General features: G+C 49.3%; 1 protein-coding gene across 2 annotated transcripts in view; it reads right to left on the reverse strand.

Annotated features, from left to right (window-relative positions):
* The window catches only part of Ctdspl (CTD small phosphatase like), a 123,613-nt gene that overhangs the window by 30,323 nt on the left and 80,528 nt on the right, over positions 1-12,762 (reverse strand). For both annotated transcript variants that reach the window (XM_052187012.1, XM_052187011.1), the window contains exon 2: positions 4,111-4,265. In XM_052187012.1, the coding sequence (XP_052042972.1) occupies positions 4,111-4,265 (155 nt within the window). The remainder of the gene's footprint in view (positions 1-4,110; positions 4,266-12,762) is intronic.

A 12,762-nucleotide genomic window follows, 5' to 3' on the forward strand; every position in this document is an offset into this window, starting at 1 on the left:
TGTCAATTTTCCTTCTTGCCCAAATCATGCCCATCTGATGGCAGATATATTCTTGGTAACGGTGTCCAGCTGAATCGCCGAAGCATCTGATGTAGCCTTGGTCACCGGTCAGCAGGATCTGGTTCACTCTGCCCGGCTCTGCGCTGTCTTCAAGCTATGCTTCCGTTTATCCTCAGCAACCACGGAGAAATTACGATCTGGACTCAGACATTCATGCCTACAAAGCATCTCCCAGCCCGGGGCTAGGAGATGACACACACACATTCTGCTCTGCAGTGTGTGCTCCTTCCGGTGACCTGTACACACCTCATATAGCCTTCTGTCCTTTACGGTTGCTGATGAGAAGCCCGCCATGAATACGATTGCTTTCCCTGGAGAAAACTGTGGTCTGGTAGCTTGTAAAATAGGTTACTTTGGGGCAGGAGGGATGGCTCAGCGGTTAAGAGCACTGCCTGCTCTCCCAGAGGTCTTGAGTTCAAATCCCAGCAACCACATGGTGGCTCACAACCATCTGTAATGCCCTCTTCTGGAGTGTCTGAAGATAGCAACAGTGTACTCACATACAATAAGTAAATAAATATTAAAAATGTATTAAAAACTAACTTTTCGATGGCAGGTGCAACCTGTCTCTTTCAGCTCAAGAAAGCAAACAAAGAAACAAAAAACAAACACCAACAAAAACCTACAAGCGCTGCCTCTACTTTTCCTTCCGATCCGATGTTCCGGTCTCTGGCTCCTCTTCCTCCCTCAGGATCTCTGTCTTTGTGCTTCTGGTCTGAGTTCTACAATATCTCTTCTACTTTGTTTCTAGAATTCGCTTTCAGTTCTCAGAAGCGGCTGTTCTCTCTTCTCCCTTGGTTTTTGTTTGTTTGTTTTTGGTTTTTTAAGGTTTTGTGTTTAATACTGCGGAGATTTGAGTCCCACAAGTCTCTTGTGCCCCGGAATGGCTTCTGAGTTGTCGGCCGAGGCTGGCTGTCCTGAGCATGCTGGAGGCCAGCTTCTCTCTTCCCCACTGTCCCCCAGAAGGAGTCTCAGGTGCCAGCTTTTCAACGTGGACCTCTCAGCTGAGGCTACCTTTTCCTTTGCTTGTGTAAGGCTGTGTGTTCTGATCATGGCTGGCCACTCTGTCCATGAGGATCTTTGGGGAATGAGAAACCCCGAGAAGTCCAGAGGAGCCCTGTTTCCACGAACCAGCAGAGGCAGAGGAAGCCCCGCACTATCAGATGCCAGGCTACAGGGAACGAAGCCATTCAGTTCGCCATGCAGCTCCTCCAGGGCCTGCCACAGTAGTGGTCAGTTTAAGCCCTTCCCCGGCGTGTCCACGGGCCTCTACTGGGGCTGCCATTTCAGTCTTAGGGCTCTACAGAAGACAAGCGTTTGCCTTGTCTCTTCCCAGTCTTGCTTGTGGTTCCTGCGGTGTGCGGCAGGCTGGCTGGCCCACAAGCCCTTGCTGAGGCCCTGCTCCCAGCAGTGCATCTCCCAGGACTGCAAATACCGCAGTGAAGCTTTAATGTGGGTGGAGCTCCGAACCCAGGCAGTCAGGCTTGCGAACAGGGCTTCTCCTCAGCTCTACTCTAAGTACTTCTTTATGTTAATAACCACGACAGGCCACTCTTTGGGCTATGCAATTCTTAGCCAAGACAGCATCTGACTGTATGGCTATGATGTCATTCTTTTAAGTAACTAACCTTTTTTTTCCTTTTTTAATGTCCTTGAAATAATTATGTGTCTAAAAATGTACCTCCCTTGCCTTCCAGAAGGCTAACTTTGTTTCCTTTTTTCTTTTCTTTTTTTTTTCTTTTTTTTTTTCCTTTTTTTCTCCTCTTCCTCCTCCTCTTCTTTTTGGTTTTTCGAGACAGGGTTTCTCTGTGTAGCCCTGGCTGTCCTGGAACTCACTCTGTAGATCAGGCTGGCCTCGAACTCAGAGATCCACCTGCCTCTGCCTCCCAAGTGCTGGGATTAAAGGCGTGCACCACCACTGCCTGGCACAAGGTTAGCTTTGTGTATGTGTGTGCATATGTGTATGTACATACTTGTGTGTGTGTACACGTACATACATGTGTGTGTGTGTGTATGTGTGTGTTTGTGTGTGTGTGTGTGTGTTTGTGTGTGTGTGTGTGTGTGTATGTAAGGTCAGAGGTCAGCATCAGGTACCTTCCTAAGTCTTCATAAGCTATTCTAGACAGTATTTTATTGTTCATTCAATCTCTGTACATTCATAATGACATTTTTTTCTGTGAAATAATAATGCTTTCATCAACAACAGACACGCTCTTTTTTTAAAAAAAAAATATTTATTTACTTATTGTGAGTACACTGTTGTTGTGTTTAGACACTCCAGAAGAGGGAGTCAGATCTCAGTACAGATGGTTGCGAGCCATCATGTGGTTGCTGGGATTTGAACTCAGGACCTCTGGAAGAGCAGTCAGTGCTCTTAACCGCTGAGCCATCTCTCCAGCCCAACCAGCAAGCATACTCTCAAGATTTTAATTCCATACTGCCAAATGCCCCCTTGGAAATGTAAACCAGTTGGCGTCCTCCTTTATACTACTTGATGCTACATTGAAGCCTCCACTACCACCCCAAACCTATATCACCTATAAAACCTGACAGACAGGAAAAGGGTTGTTTTAGCTTGCATGTTTGGCTACATCAAAGATTTTTTCCAAATATTTTGAGCCATACGTCAACACAATCAGATGTCTTGCTAGATCACACACTTGACTAGTTGTGTATTTTTCTTATTTAAACATTTAGTGTGTGTGCACATGCATGAAAGCCAGAAGAGCGCATCAGTTCCCCTGGACTGGAGTTTCCAGCTGCTGTGAACTGCCCAACACAGGCGCTGGGAACCACCCTAGTCCTCCCGCTGTTAGGGCAGCGAGTGCTGGGAACCTCTGAGGCTGAGCTAATGTTAGCCCAGCCCTCTGGCTTTGTCTCTTGCCATCCATCTATGTTGTTTGTTTACATTGCATGAGTGCCTGCCTGCAGTCCTAGGTGGATGTCACCTGTGTCTTTCTCAGTGCCTTTGTTTGTTTGTTTGTTTTCTCTACCTGGAATCCCATTTTGACCGAGATTAATGTAACCTGGTTTCTTTGCTTGTCCCGGCATGCTCTCTGTTTATCCTTATATTCGTAACTGTTCTGAGTCATTTTGTTTCAGATGTGTCTGTCAGACAGCCCGTGGGTGGTTTAGGGTTTTGACCTATTATGACAATCTAACACACACACCCCCAGCAAACACTCTACGACAGAGCTGTGTCCCCAAACCTTTCACCTGGCTGTTGCTAAACAGATATTGCTATCACTCAAGGTAGTTAAAGTCAATTATACTCATCGTGTGCTCTGCTCTGTTTCTATCTTATTTTTCCTATTTCTATGCCTGCTACTGGTTCCTTTTAAAATTGTACTCATCAGGGGCTGGAGAGACGGCTCAGCGGTTAAGAGCACTGACTGCTCTTCCAAAGGTCCTGAGTTCAAATCCCAGCAACTACATAGTGGCTCACAACCATTCGTAATGCAGTCTGACACTCTCTTCTGGTGTGTCTGAAGACAGCTACAGTGTACTTAGATATAACAATAAATAAATCTTTGGACTGGAACAAGCAGAGGTCCTGAGTTCAATCCCTACCAACCACATGATGACTCACAACCATCTGTACAGCTACAGTGTACTCACTATACATAAAATAAGTAAATAATCTTTTTAAAAAAGGAAATGTTTCTTAAAAAATTACATTTATCGTGTGTGTGTGTGTTTGTGTGTGTGTGTGTGTAAGCCACAGTGTGCATGGAGAGATCAGGGATACCTTGTGGGAATCAATTCTTTCCTTCTTCCATGTGGGTGATGGGGCTTGAACTCGGGTCATCAGGCTTGGCAGCAAGCCCCTTTACTAGCTGAGCCCTCTCACTGCCATTAAACTTCCCCTATACATGTTCTTTAGGTGCTAGATGCGAAGACCAGCGATACTCATTACCTAAAAAGATGGAACCAAGTCTTAAATGGCGGCATATGCATGTCTCAGGCTCCTGTGAGGGAATGTGTCGAGGTGGGGCACATAGACTACTGCAGTTTTAGGTTATCAGGTTATCATTTTCCACAAGCACTGACCTTCTGAAGCCCGCCGTTCTCCTCCACCAGCGGCGGCAGCACGCTGGGGCTGCTGGGTGGAGGGGCTTCCACATTGTAGTCTCGGAAGCAGCAGAAGAAAGAGCTAAGGATGCTCCGACCCCTCTGCTTCTTCAGGCTGATGTTGCGCTGGGAAGCTGGGGAGAGAAAGAGCGACTGTGAGAGTCCTGCAGGGTGCGGCTGTCTCCTCAGCCCCGACCACAGGGGCCCTGCCTGGAGCCCCACAGGCTGTACAGATCCTGCTCACTTCAGTGGGGCTTGCTCCCAAGGTCCTCAGGGCCACCGTCGCCCGAGTGCTACCAAGTAAGGCGTTCCTACCGTGTAGGAAGCACTACTTCCAAACCAGTCTCTTCGTGAACAAACTAGTTCTGACTCTCTCAGAAGCATCCTCACACGGGGCAGCAAGCAAGAGCCACTTCTGAACTTGGATCTTGGGCACTTCCTGTGCACTATAGGGACCGTAGGCTTTATGAGTTCAAGACAAAACCATTTAGGAGCACATAGGAACCCCTTTCTTAAAGTCAGTTGTTTGCCAAAAAGGGGACCTGACTCCCCTCCCCCCAAGATCAAAGCTGAGGCATCCATTGTAGAGGTATGCCGGGAGACTGGATGCAGAGACCATGTGCTTCGGAAGGCCAGGAAACGGGTCTCTCCATCCAGGGCAGTGCAGTGTCCTGGCCGCTCCTGGCTGGAGGCCCCAGAGGGAGGGAAGGGTCTTTCTGTTTATCCATCTCAGGACAAGCTGCCACTAGTCAGAAAGGTAAAATCTGGCCCAGAAGAAAGCACACCTCAGGGCAGAAGACTGACTCCAGCAGGAGCCAGAGCCTTTTCCTGGGAATGTGGCTGGGGCAGTTCTGCCTCATACCAGGGCTGGGTGGGTCTGCAGGGCCCTGAGCAGAAGCCACAGGGAAGGGACCAAGCTGAGGGTTAGTGGGGAAACAGACACTGTGGGAAATGGTTTAAACGCAGAGTCACTGTGAGGACATGTCTCTCCTCACAAGCCATCTGGCACGAGGCGCTGTGTGAACTTTCAGTATCTTTGCTCCTAAGTGATCACAAGACCCTAGGAGTGGTTGCCTGGTACCGACAAACCCAAACACGTGCAGATAGGGGGCTCGCAGAAGGTGATTTCCAAGCAAGTGTTCAGAGGTGGTTGGTCTGTGGTCCCGCAAACATAAATGTACGATTCTTACTCATTGAGGATGCTCCTTAGGGGCTGGGAAAGTGGCTCCATGCTTAGGAGCTCTTGTCACACGATAATGAGGACCAGAGTCCAGAGCTGAACACCCTTGTAGCACATGTAATCCCTATTTGAGGGTGGGAGACAGGGTAACTGGGGTTCACTGTCTTTCAGCCTGACTGAGAAAACTCAAGCCCTAGGTTCAGAGAAACCACGCCTAAAGAAAATAAGCAGAGGCTGATGGGGAAGAAACCGATGCACTTTTTTTGACCTCTGTGTTCCTGTACACACACACACACACACACACACACAACACATGCACACCACACACACATACCCCACACACATATACACATACCACACACATACATACAGACACATACACAACATACACACACATACACATGCACACACACATTCATACAGACACATACACACCATACATACACATACACACCCACACCACACATACATACACACCTTAAGAAAAAGATAAACTTTAGACTCATATATCCTGGGCAGGCTGGCTGTTTCTATCTTCTTCATGAGTCCTTGAGTATGTCTCAGAACCCTAGTGTTTTCATTTCAAAGGCTGGGTTAGACCACTGGACCAAGCGGTAGATGGCTCTCTAGCTGGCTATGAGTGGAGAGAAAATATAATGGCTGCTGTCATGATCACTGAGGGCAGAGGCTGACCTCTATAGACCATGATGTCACACACCACCTCTAGTAGGCTGCTTAGACTGCCAGAAGATATGGGGGTGGGGTGGGGTGGGGTTGTTGCTTCCACCTTTGCTCAAAGGGTGCACCTCGTACTTGCTGGTGCCGGAGTGGAGCCCGAATGGGCCTGTTTCCAAATGTGTGATTTCCCAAGCGCCCCGCTGAAGGCAAATCTTGAGACAATTGAGGTCTGATTAAAAAGCAGGGGGCTTGCCAAGCAGAGAGGAAGGCGTAGTAATAAACTGTATTTAATACAAGTGATTGATTAGAGAGCCTGACTGTTACTTTGGGAGTTTAAATATTTATGTTACACTCAGATTTAACCCTGGGCAGAAAACAAACAAACAAAAACAGTTGGACGGGCGCTGGTTTCCGGCTGGTGGCTCACTCCTCTGACATAGGCCGCTTGCAGCTTGGAGGCCCATGAGCAGCCTGCGAGGACCCGGTTCCCAGTGGGCTGATTTCACTCATCTTTGGCTGACAGAACTCTCTTTCTCAGCACCATTAACAAACTGCTTGTATAATAAATCAATCAATAAACTTGAAACTGGGAACCAGTTGGTCACTTGTAATTTCTAGCGCTGCATCACTCCATCTAGAGAACCAGCAGAATCTGTGAGGAGCAGGAGCTGATGGTGTGGACCGGATTCCTTGCCTCCCTTCCCGACGAAGGGAGAAGCTGCTTTGGGGGGCGGGGGTTCCCTTCGTGTTAAGTAGGGGAAGCTCTGGGCCCTCCTAATTTCCCAAGAACTCCAGGGCTGGTGGGTCACTCTCAACTCAGGCTAGACAGGGAACAGAAATATTTCCTTAAGACCGGTGTCTGAGTGGCTGGAACGTCCGGTCCAGACCTCTCTCCCACATTTCAGTCAGTATATCCAACCTGTGGGGTGGACACCTCTGGACCTCTCCTAGGTCCTTCCCCTCCTGCATCCCTAAAGGGAGGTCACGGTCTCCCCTCTTGGCCCAGGGCGCGTATCAGTCTCCCAGTCTGATCTTTATCCCATCCTCTCTCATTAAGCCGTTCTGAAGCCAATGTCACTCTTAAATCTGTCTCCAGCTCTCTGCTCCTCTCCTGCACAGGCAGAGACCCTCGTCATTTTGTCCCTGGATCGCTGCGACTTCTCCATATGACCAGACCAGCACAGCAGCTAAGCCTACCATGTGATCTGCAGAGGATGGCTCGACCAGAAATAGTATGGGACCTGGGCTAAGTTCTCAGGCCATTAGGAATAGCCATGTCTCACGAGTTTGACATGAGAATTAATATGTTTTATGTTAAGTGCCTAGAATAGAGTCTAATAACAGCAAACAATAAATGCTAGCTCTTGAGTTATCAATCAGTAGTCTTTCTTTTCTTGAAAAAGAATGTGTTTTATAGGGCTGGAGAGGTGGCTCAGCACTGCATAAAATCCTTGTAAAGAATTAAGTTTGGCTCCCAGGACTCGTGCTGGAGGTGCCTAACCGCTCCAGCTCCAGAGAATCCAACACCTTCTTCTGACCTCTGTGGCACTGCATATACACATAGATAAATAACTAAAAATAGAATGAGCCTTTAAAATACTTTTATTTAAGAGTTTATTTAGCTTATTTGCTTTCTTCTTTTATTATTAAAAATGCATTATTTATTTATTTAGTCTCTCTCTCTCTCTCTCTCTCTCTCTGTGTGTGTGTGTGTGTATGTGTGTGCGCGCGCGTGCGTGCGCGTGTGTGCAGGCTGGAGGAGTCATGGGCTTGAACTCAGGTCGCCAGTTTTTACCCGAAGCTTTACCCGAAGCTTTACCCGAAGAGCCATCTCATTGGCTTTTTCTGATGTTTGCTTGGTAGAAAAAAAGTGATTCTGCTGTTAAGTTCTGGATCAAGGCTGGATATTACGAAAGTAAATGTTTTTCTTTCTACTGGCATCTGCCGGCTGAGAGACGCACTTACCATAACAGGTCTTGGTTATATAAACTGTACTTTAGAAGCAAAACTAGACAAATCTCGGGAAATAATTCTATTCGGTTGCTTTCAACTCTGGGTGCAGAGTGGGGAAGGTAAAGGGAGGGGCTGAGTGTGTAGTGCCTTCTTCTGGCTGCTGTTTCAGAGAAAACATGGTTCTCAAGAGAGAAGAGGCAGCGTCCACGCGCCCTCCCCACCCTGTTGCACTTCATTTCCCTCTGAGGGCCCTGTTTAGCTCTTTGCTGAGCGCTGTTCCTGCCCAGCCTACAGCTGGCCCAGGAACTCCTGTCCCTATGCTGTTCATCAGATAGGAGCACCAAGGAGGAGCACCAGGGAGGAGCACCAGAGAGGAGCACTCAAGGAGAAGCACTCAAGGAGGAGCACCAGGGAAGAGCACTCAGGGAAGAGCACTCGAGGAGGAGCACCAGGGAGGAACACTCAAGGAGACCAGCAGATCTAGCACATTCTCCTATCTAGGTGCCCTGAGATGCCATGACTGCCGTTTCCCCGAGGCTCAGGGCAGCACAAGCCATGAAGAACCACCTCTCTCCTCCTCCACTGTGATAATGAAGCCATGCCCAAGGCTGAGCCCAGCATCTTGTCCGTCCTTTTCTCCTCCTTGCCCCCGCCCCCCAATGGTCAGGCCTCCTAAGGTGAATAAAGGGAGACTGTTGGCCGAGGCAGCAAACAATTCTATGACTCAAATATCTTCAGTTCCCTAAGGAGACATGAGCAGAACAGAATGGCCGGTGTGGGGGTGGGGAGGCTGGATGTGAGTATGGTCTTACACATGGTCCCCATGCGTCTCCTGGAGGGAGTGTGACACAGATAACAGGTTGTGATTCCAGATATGCCTTCCTGCTTCCTTGTAGACATCACCACTGGCTGCTTCCCGCCTACGGATGTGGGCCTCTCTCCCCACAGGGCCGGAGACTTCTAGAAGCATCCACCAATAAGGCTCACAGTCACTACCACCATGGGGCTACCTTTTTCTTAGAGGAAATGAGCCCCTGATCCTACAGGATGGGAGCTTCAGGATGTCTCCCTGGTTTCTCTGGGTAGAGTAGCAGGAGGTGACATCATTATGATAATGCCAGTTACTGGTGGTATCCGTCTGACAGTGTCCACCTGCTAGAGCTCAACTGAGCTTTTGAGTAAAAAGCTGCTCTGTATTCCTTAGCGACCTTCTACCTCACCTTCCAACCACCGCCCACGCAACTGAACTCAGGCCAGGAAGGGTCTTACCCAGGATGCCCGCTAAAGCTGTCGAAGGTTTCCTCTTTCTGCTGGGCTTCTGAAGAGGACACCCTTGCCTCTAGTGTGTGAAGCCAAAGCTGAGAAAGCACTCCAAGATAAAGTGTGATCAAGACTAGACCCTTGTGGAGTTTTTAATTATGTAAAACCAGATTCCTTTTTACCCCGAGCCAGTCTGTGCTAGGTTTACATAACGTTTGATGGCGAGGCTCAGTTCTGAGAGCCGGCTCAGAGCACTGTCTCCACAGGCGGAGGTGTGTCACTGCTAATGAGAGACATCTGAATTTGAATACAAAATCTGTTACAGAAAGAGCCGTGCTTTGGTGGGTCAGTTCAGGGCACTGCTGGTGCTCAAGAGGGAGAGGAATTAGATTTCTTCGTCCCCTCCTTTTTTTAAATTTTCGTTCTTGTGTTTGTTGTTGACAGGCCTCTTGCCATGAAGCTCTGACTAACCTAGATTCTAACACTGGACTGGGTTGCCTCAAACTCGTGGCAATCCGCTTGCCTCAGCCTCCTCAGTCTCCCTGCCACCAAGACAGGGAGGACCGGCTTCTGAGAAGGTTTGAGCAGTCCATACATTGTTATGGAGAGAGCAGGGTGTGGGAGGTTAGCGTGAGCGAGTCCAAGACAGCAGCTAGGAAGGAGGCTGCCAGCAGGGCCGGGAGGGGGAGAAGGCTCAGTGGGTAAGGAGCCTGCTGTGCAAGAATAGGGATTTGAGCTGGGATCCCACGTGCGGAAAGGCAGGCGGCAGGTGAGGATGGAAGAGCAGCTGGCTAGCTTGGGGCACGCCCCGGCTCAACACCAAAGGAGAAGAACTAGCGAGCTCCCAGAGGTCCTCTCTGACCTCTACACATGCTGCAGGCCACACCCTATCCTGGTCCCATTCAAAAGTATTGTTGGGCTGGGGAGGTGGCTAAGTTGCTAATGTGGCTGCATTGTAGTCACAGGTACATTAATTAGTGTGGGCCCCTGGCACCTAGTAAAAACCCCGGTGAAGTGGTGCATGCCTGTATTCCCAGTACTGGGGAGGCAGATGCAGGAGGGATCCCTGCATCTAGCCAAACTGGTGAGCTCTAGGCTCAGTGAGAAACTCTTTGAAACAGGCTGGAAAACTGATGGAGGAGAGCATTTGCTGTTGACCTTGTTGACCTCTGACGTGCGTGCATGTGTGTGCGCGCGCACACACACACACACACACACACACACACAGACACTCTTGTGAATGCATAAGAGCACGTGCAGTAAACAGATAAACAATAGACCTCCCTCAAACAAAGCACTAGTTGGTACCGGGAAGGAGGAGGGAGCCCCAGTTTCAGTCCTCACTTGTCAGCCGTGTGACTTCATCCACCTAAAGAGCAACACCAGGCAGGGAACAGCAGCTCCCCCCACACTGCGCCTGCGGCAAAAGATGTACGCTCATGTTGGAGAAAAAGAACCCACCGACCGCTTAAAACAGAATAAAAAACGACAGCGTCTCGGTGTGCACGGTGAGAATTTAGCTTGTACCCAGGGAGTGACTGTGCTCGTGGAGACAGCCAGCTTTATGAGAAAACATGTAGGCAGACCCATTTTGGTTTGGGTGATGCGGATTCCAAACTTAGAACATTAAGTGGCCCCTTGGAGTTTCACCTTCAGAGCAGAGAACATTTCTGTATACGCAAACGCCAGCATAAAAGGCAGCGAGTAAAACCTATCTGCTTTGTGCGAGGCTTCCTGGCGGGGCCTTGGCCTTGGGTCCTTCCCAGGAAATCATGTATGAAGTGTGTCACCAAGTGTCATAATCGTGGAATCCACGAGGAGCGTTACCAAGGCTGACCATGGGGTTGGTGCTCCAGAGTCTGAAGAGTGCGTGATTAGAGTCTTGGCTGAGTTTATGCCAGCGGGGGAGGCTATGGCGGAGGGGTCTCTACACAGGGAGAGGGCAATTTCGGGCGGTGTTTTATGTTTCCTGATCCTCTGGCGTCCTTACAGTTTCCAGAAATGTTGAAATGTCCCCAGCCCAGCCACATGCCACATAACCACAGACCTTTCATTTTCTGTTGACTGGATCTGGCTGACAGTCAGGATGTGTGAAGTTTCAGGACCACCCACCACCCTGGCTTCAGGACCTAAGCCTTTGGGGTCTGCGCTCACGTAGGCCCTGCGTACCCACCACCCTGTGTGGCTACCACATGGCTTTGTTCCATCCTCCTCCCCTCCTCTCGGACTCACCCATCTTAGCTACTATACCTCTGCACAACTAAGGAACAGTTCAAGGGCGCAGCCGCAGAATGCCTGGTGATTGACAGATTCTGGGAGGGAGGGATTCACTGTCTTCAGTTGTGACCTCACCAGGTCCTGATGGACATCTCCAAACCCACAGTCATATGGGTGACACTGGCTTGTCTCAGTGGGTCACAGAACCAGATGAATAGACGTGAACATGAGAGGCTTGTGGGGAGAACGGGGCATAGGGAGATGGGGGTGAAAGGGTTCAAGAACAAATTTAATTACAAATAAGAAGTTTGGGACAACTAGCAGCATCTGACTTTACTACTTGATGTAAGCACCTCTAACATTAAGTTCCTCCCGGTGAAAGACATCTTAGCAGCAGTAAACACTAAGGTCTGCCTTTAGTTCCCATGACGTGAGGCTTGCCTCTCTCTGGCATGGGCCTGGATCCCCCAGGACAGCATAGTCTAGAGAAAAGTAGCATATTACTGCCAAGGCACCTTCGGTCAAGCCATGCTCCTAGGTCTGCAGATGTTCCTAGGTCTGTCCATGCATTTATCAAGGAGCTTCGAGGTAGTCTTAACAAAAGTCTCTGTGCCCTCACTGCAGAGTACTTCCAATATCCACCCTTCCTCATGGGATGGCTTAGAACTGTCTTCATCAAAAATCCTGATGGGGTGGGCGGAGAAGTGGATCAATTGGTGATGGTGTCAAGCCTGACCTGAGTTCATCCCCCAAAAATCCCTGATGGAAGGAAAGAGCTGACTCCTATAACTTGTCCTCTGACCCCCATGCCCGTGCGATGGCCCTTCCCCACCCACACACGTACAAAGAATCCTGACAGCTGGTTCCCGGAACCCCCCTATCCACCGATGTCTCCTCCCATGACCTATCTCCCCACTCTGCTATAAACACCACTTGTCCATATCATATTCAAACACCACCAAGGATCTAGACTCGTGTCTCTCTCCCCGACTATAACGGTCTGGAATGCAATCTCTTTGCTATTTTAACTATTACCCAGTTCCGGTTTCCTCCAACAAGGTACCAATTTGACTGGCGCTGTGCTAGAGCACCCAAAAACTACCCCCCAACCCCACGAAATGAGTCTTCTTATCAAACATAAGTAATCCAGGGATGGGGGGTGGCTCAGTGGGTAAGCATGAGGGCATGAGCTTACATGCCTAGCACCCATTTCAAAAGCACTGTAAACCCGGCCCCGTGAGGGATGGAGACAGGAGGCTTGCTGGGACTTGCTGCTGCTATCTCAGCTCCAGGTTCAGACCCTGTCTCCTGCAAAGGAGCAAGAAGCCCAACGTTCTCCTTAA

Source organism: Apodemus sylvaticus, chromosome 7 (assembly GCF_947179515.1).
Source record: "Apodemus sylvaticus chromosome 7, mApoSyl1.1, whole genome shotgun sequence".
Classification (NCBI taxonomy): Eukaryota; Metazoa; Chordata; class Mammalia; order Rodentia; family Muridae; genus Apodemus; species Apodemus sylvaticus.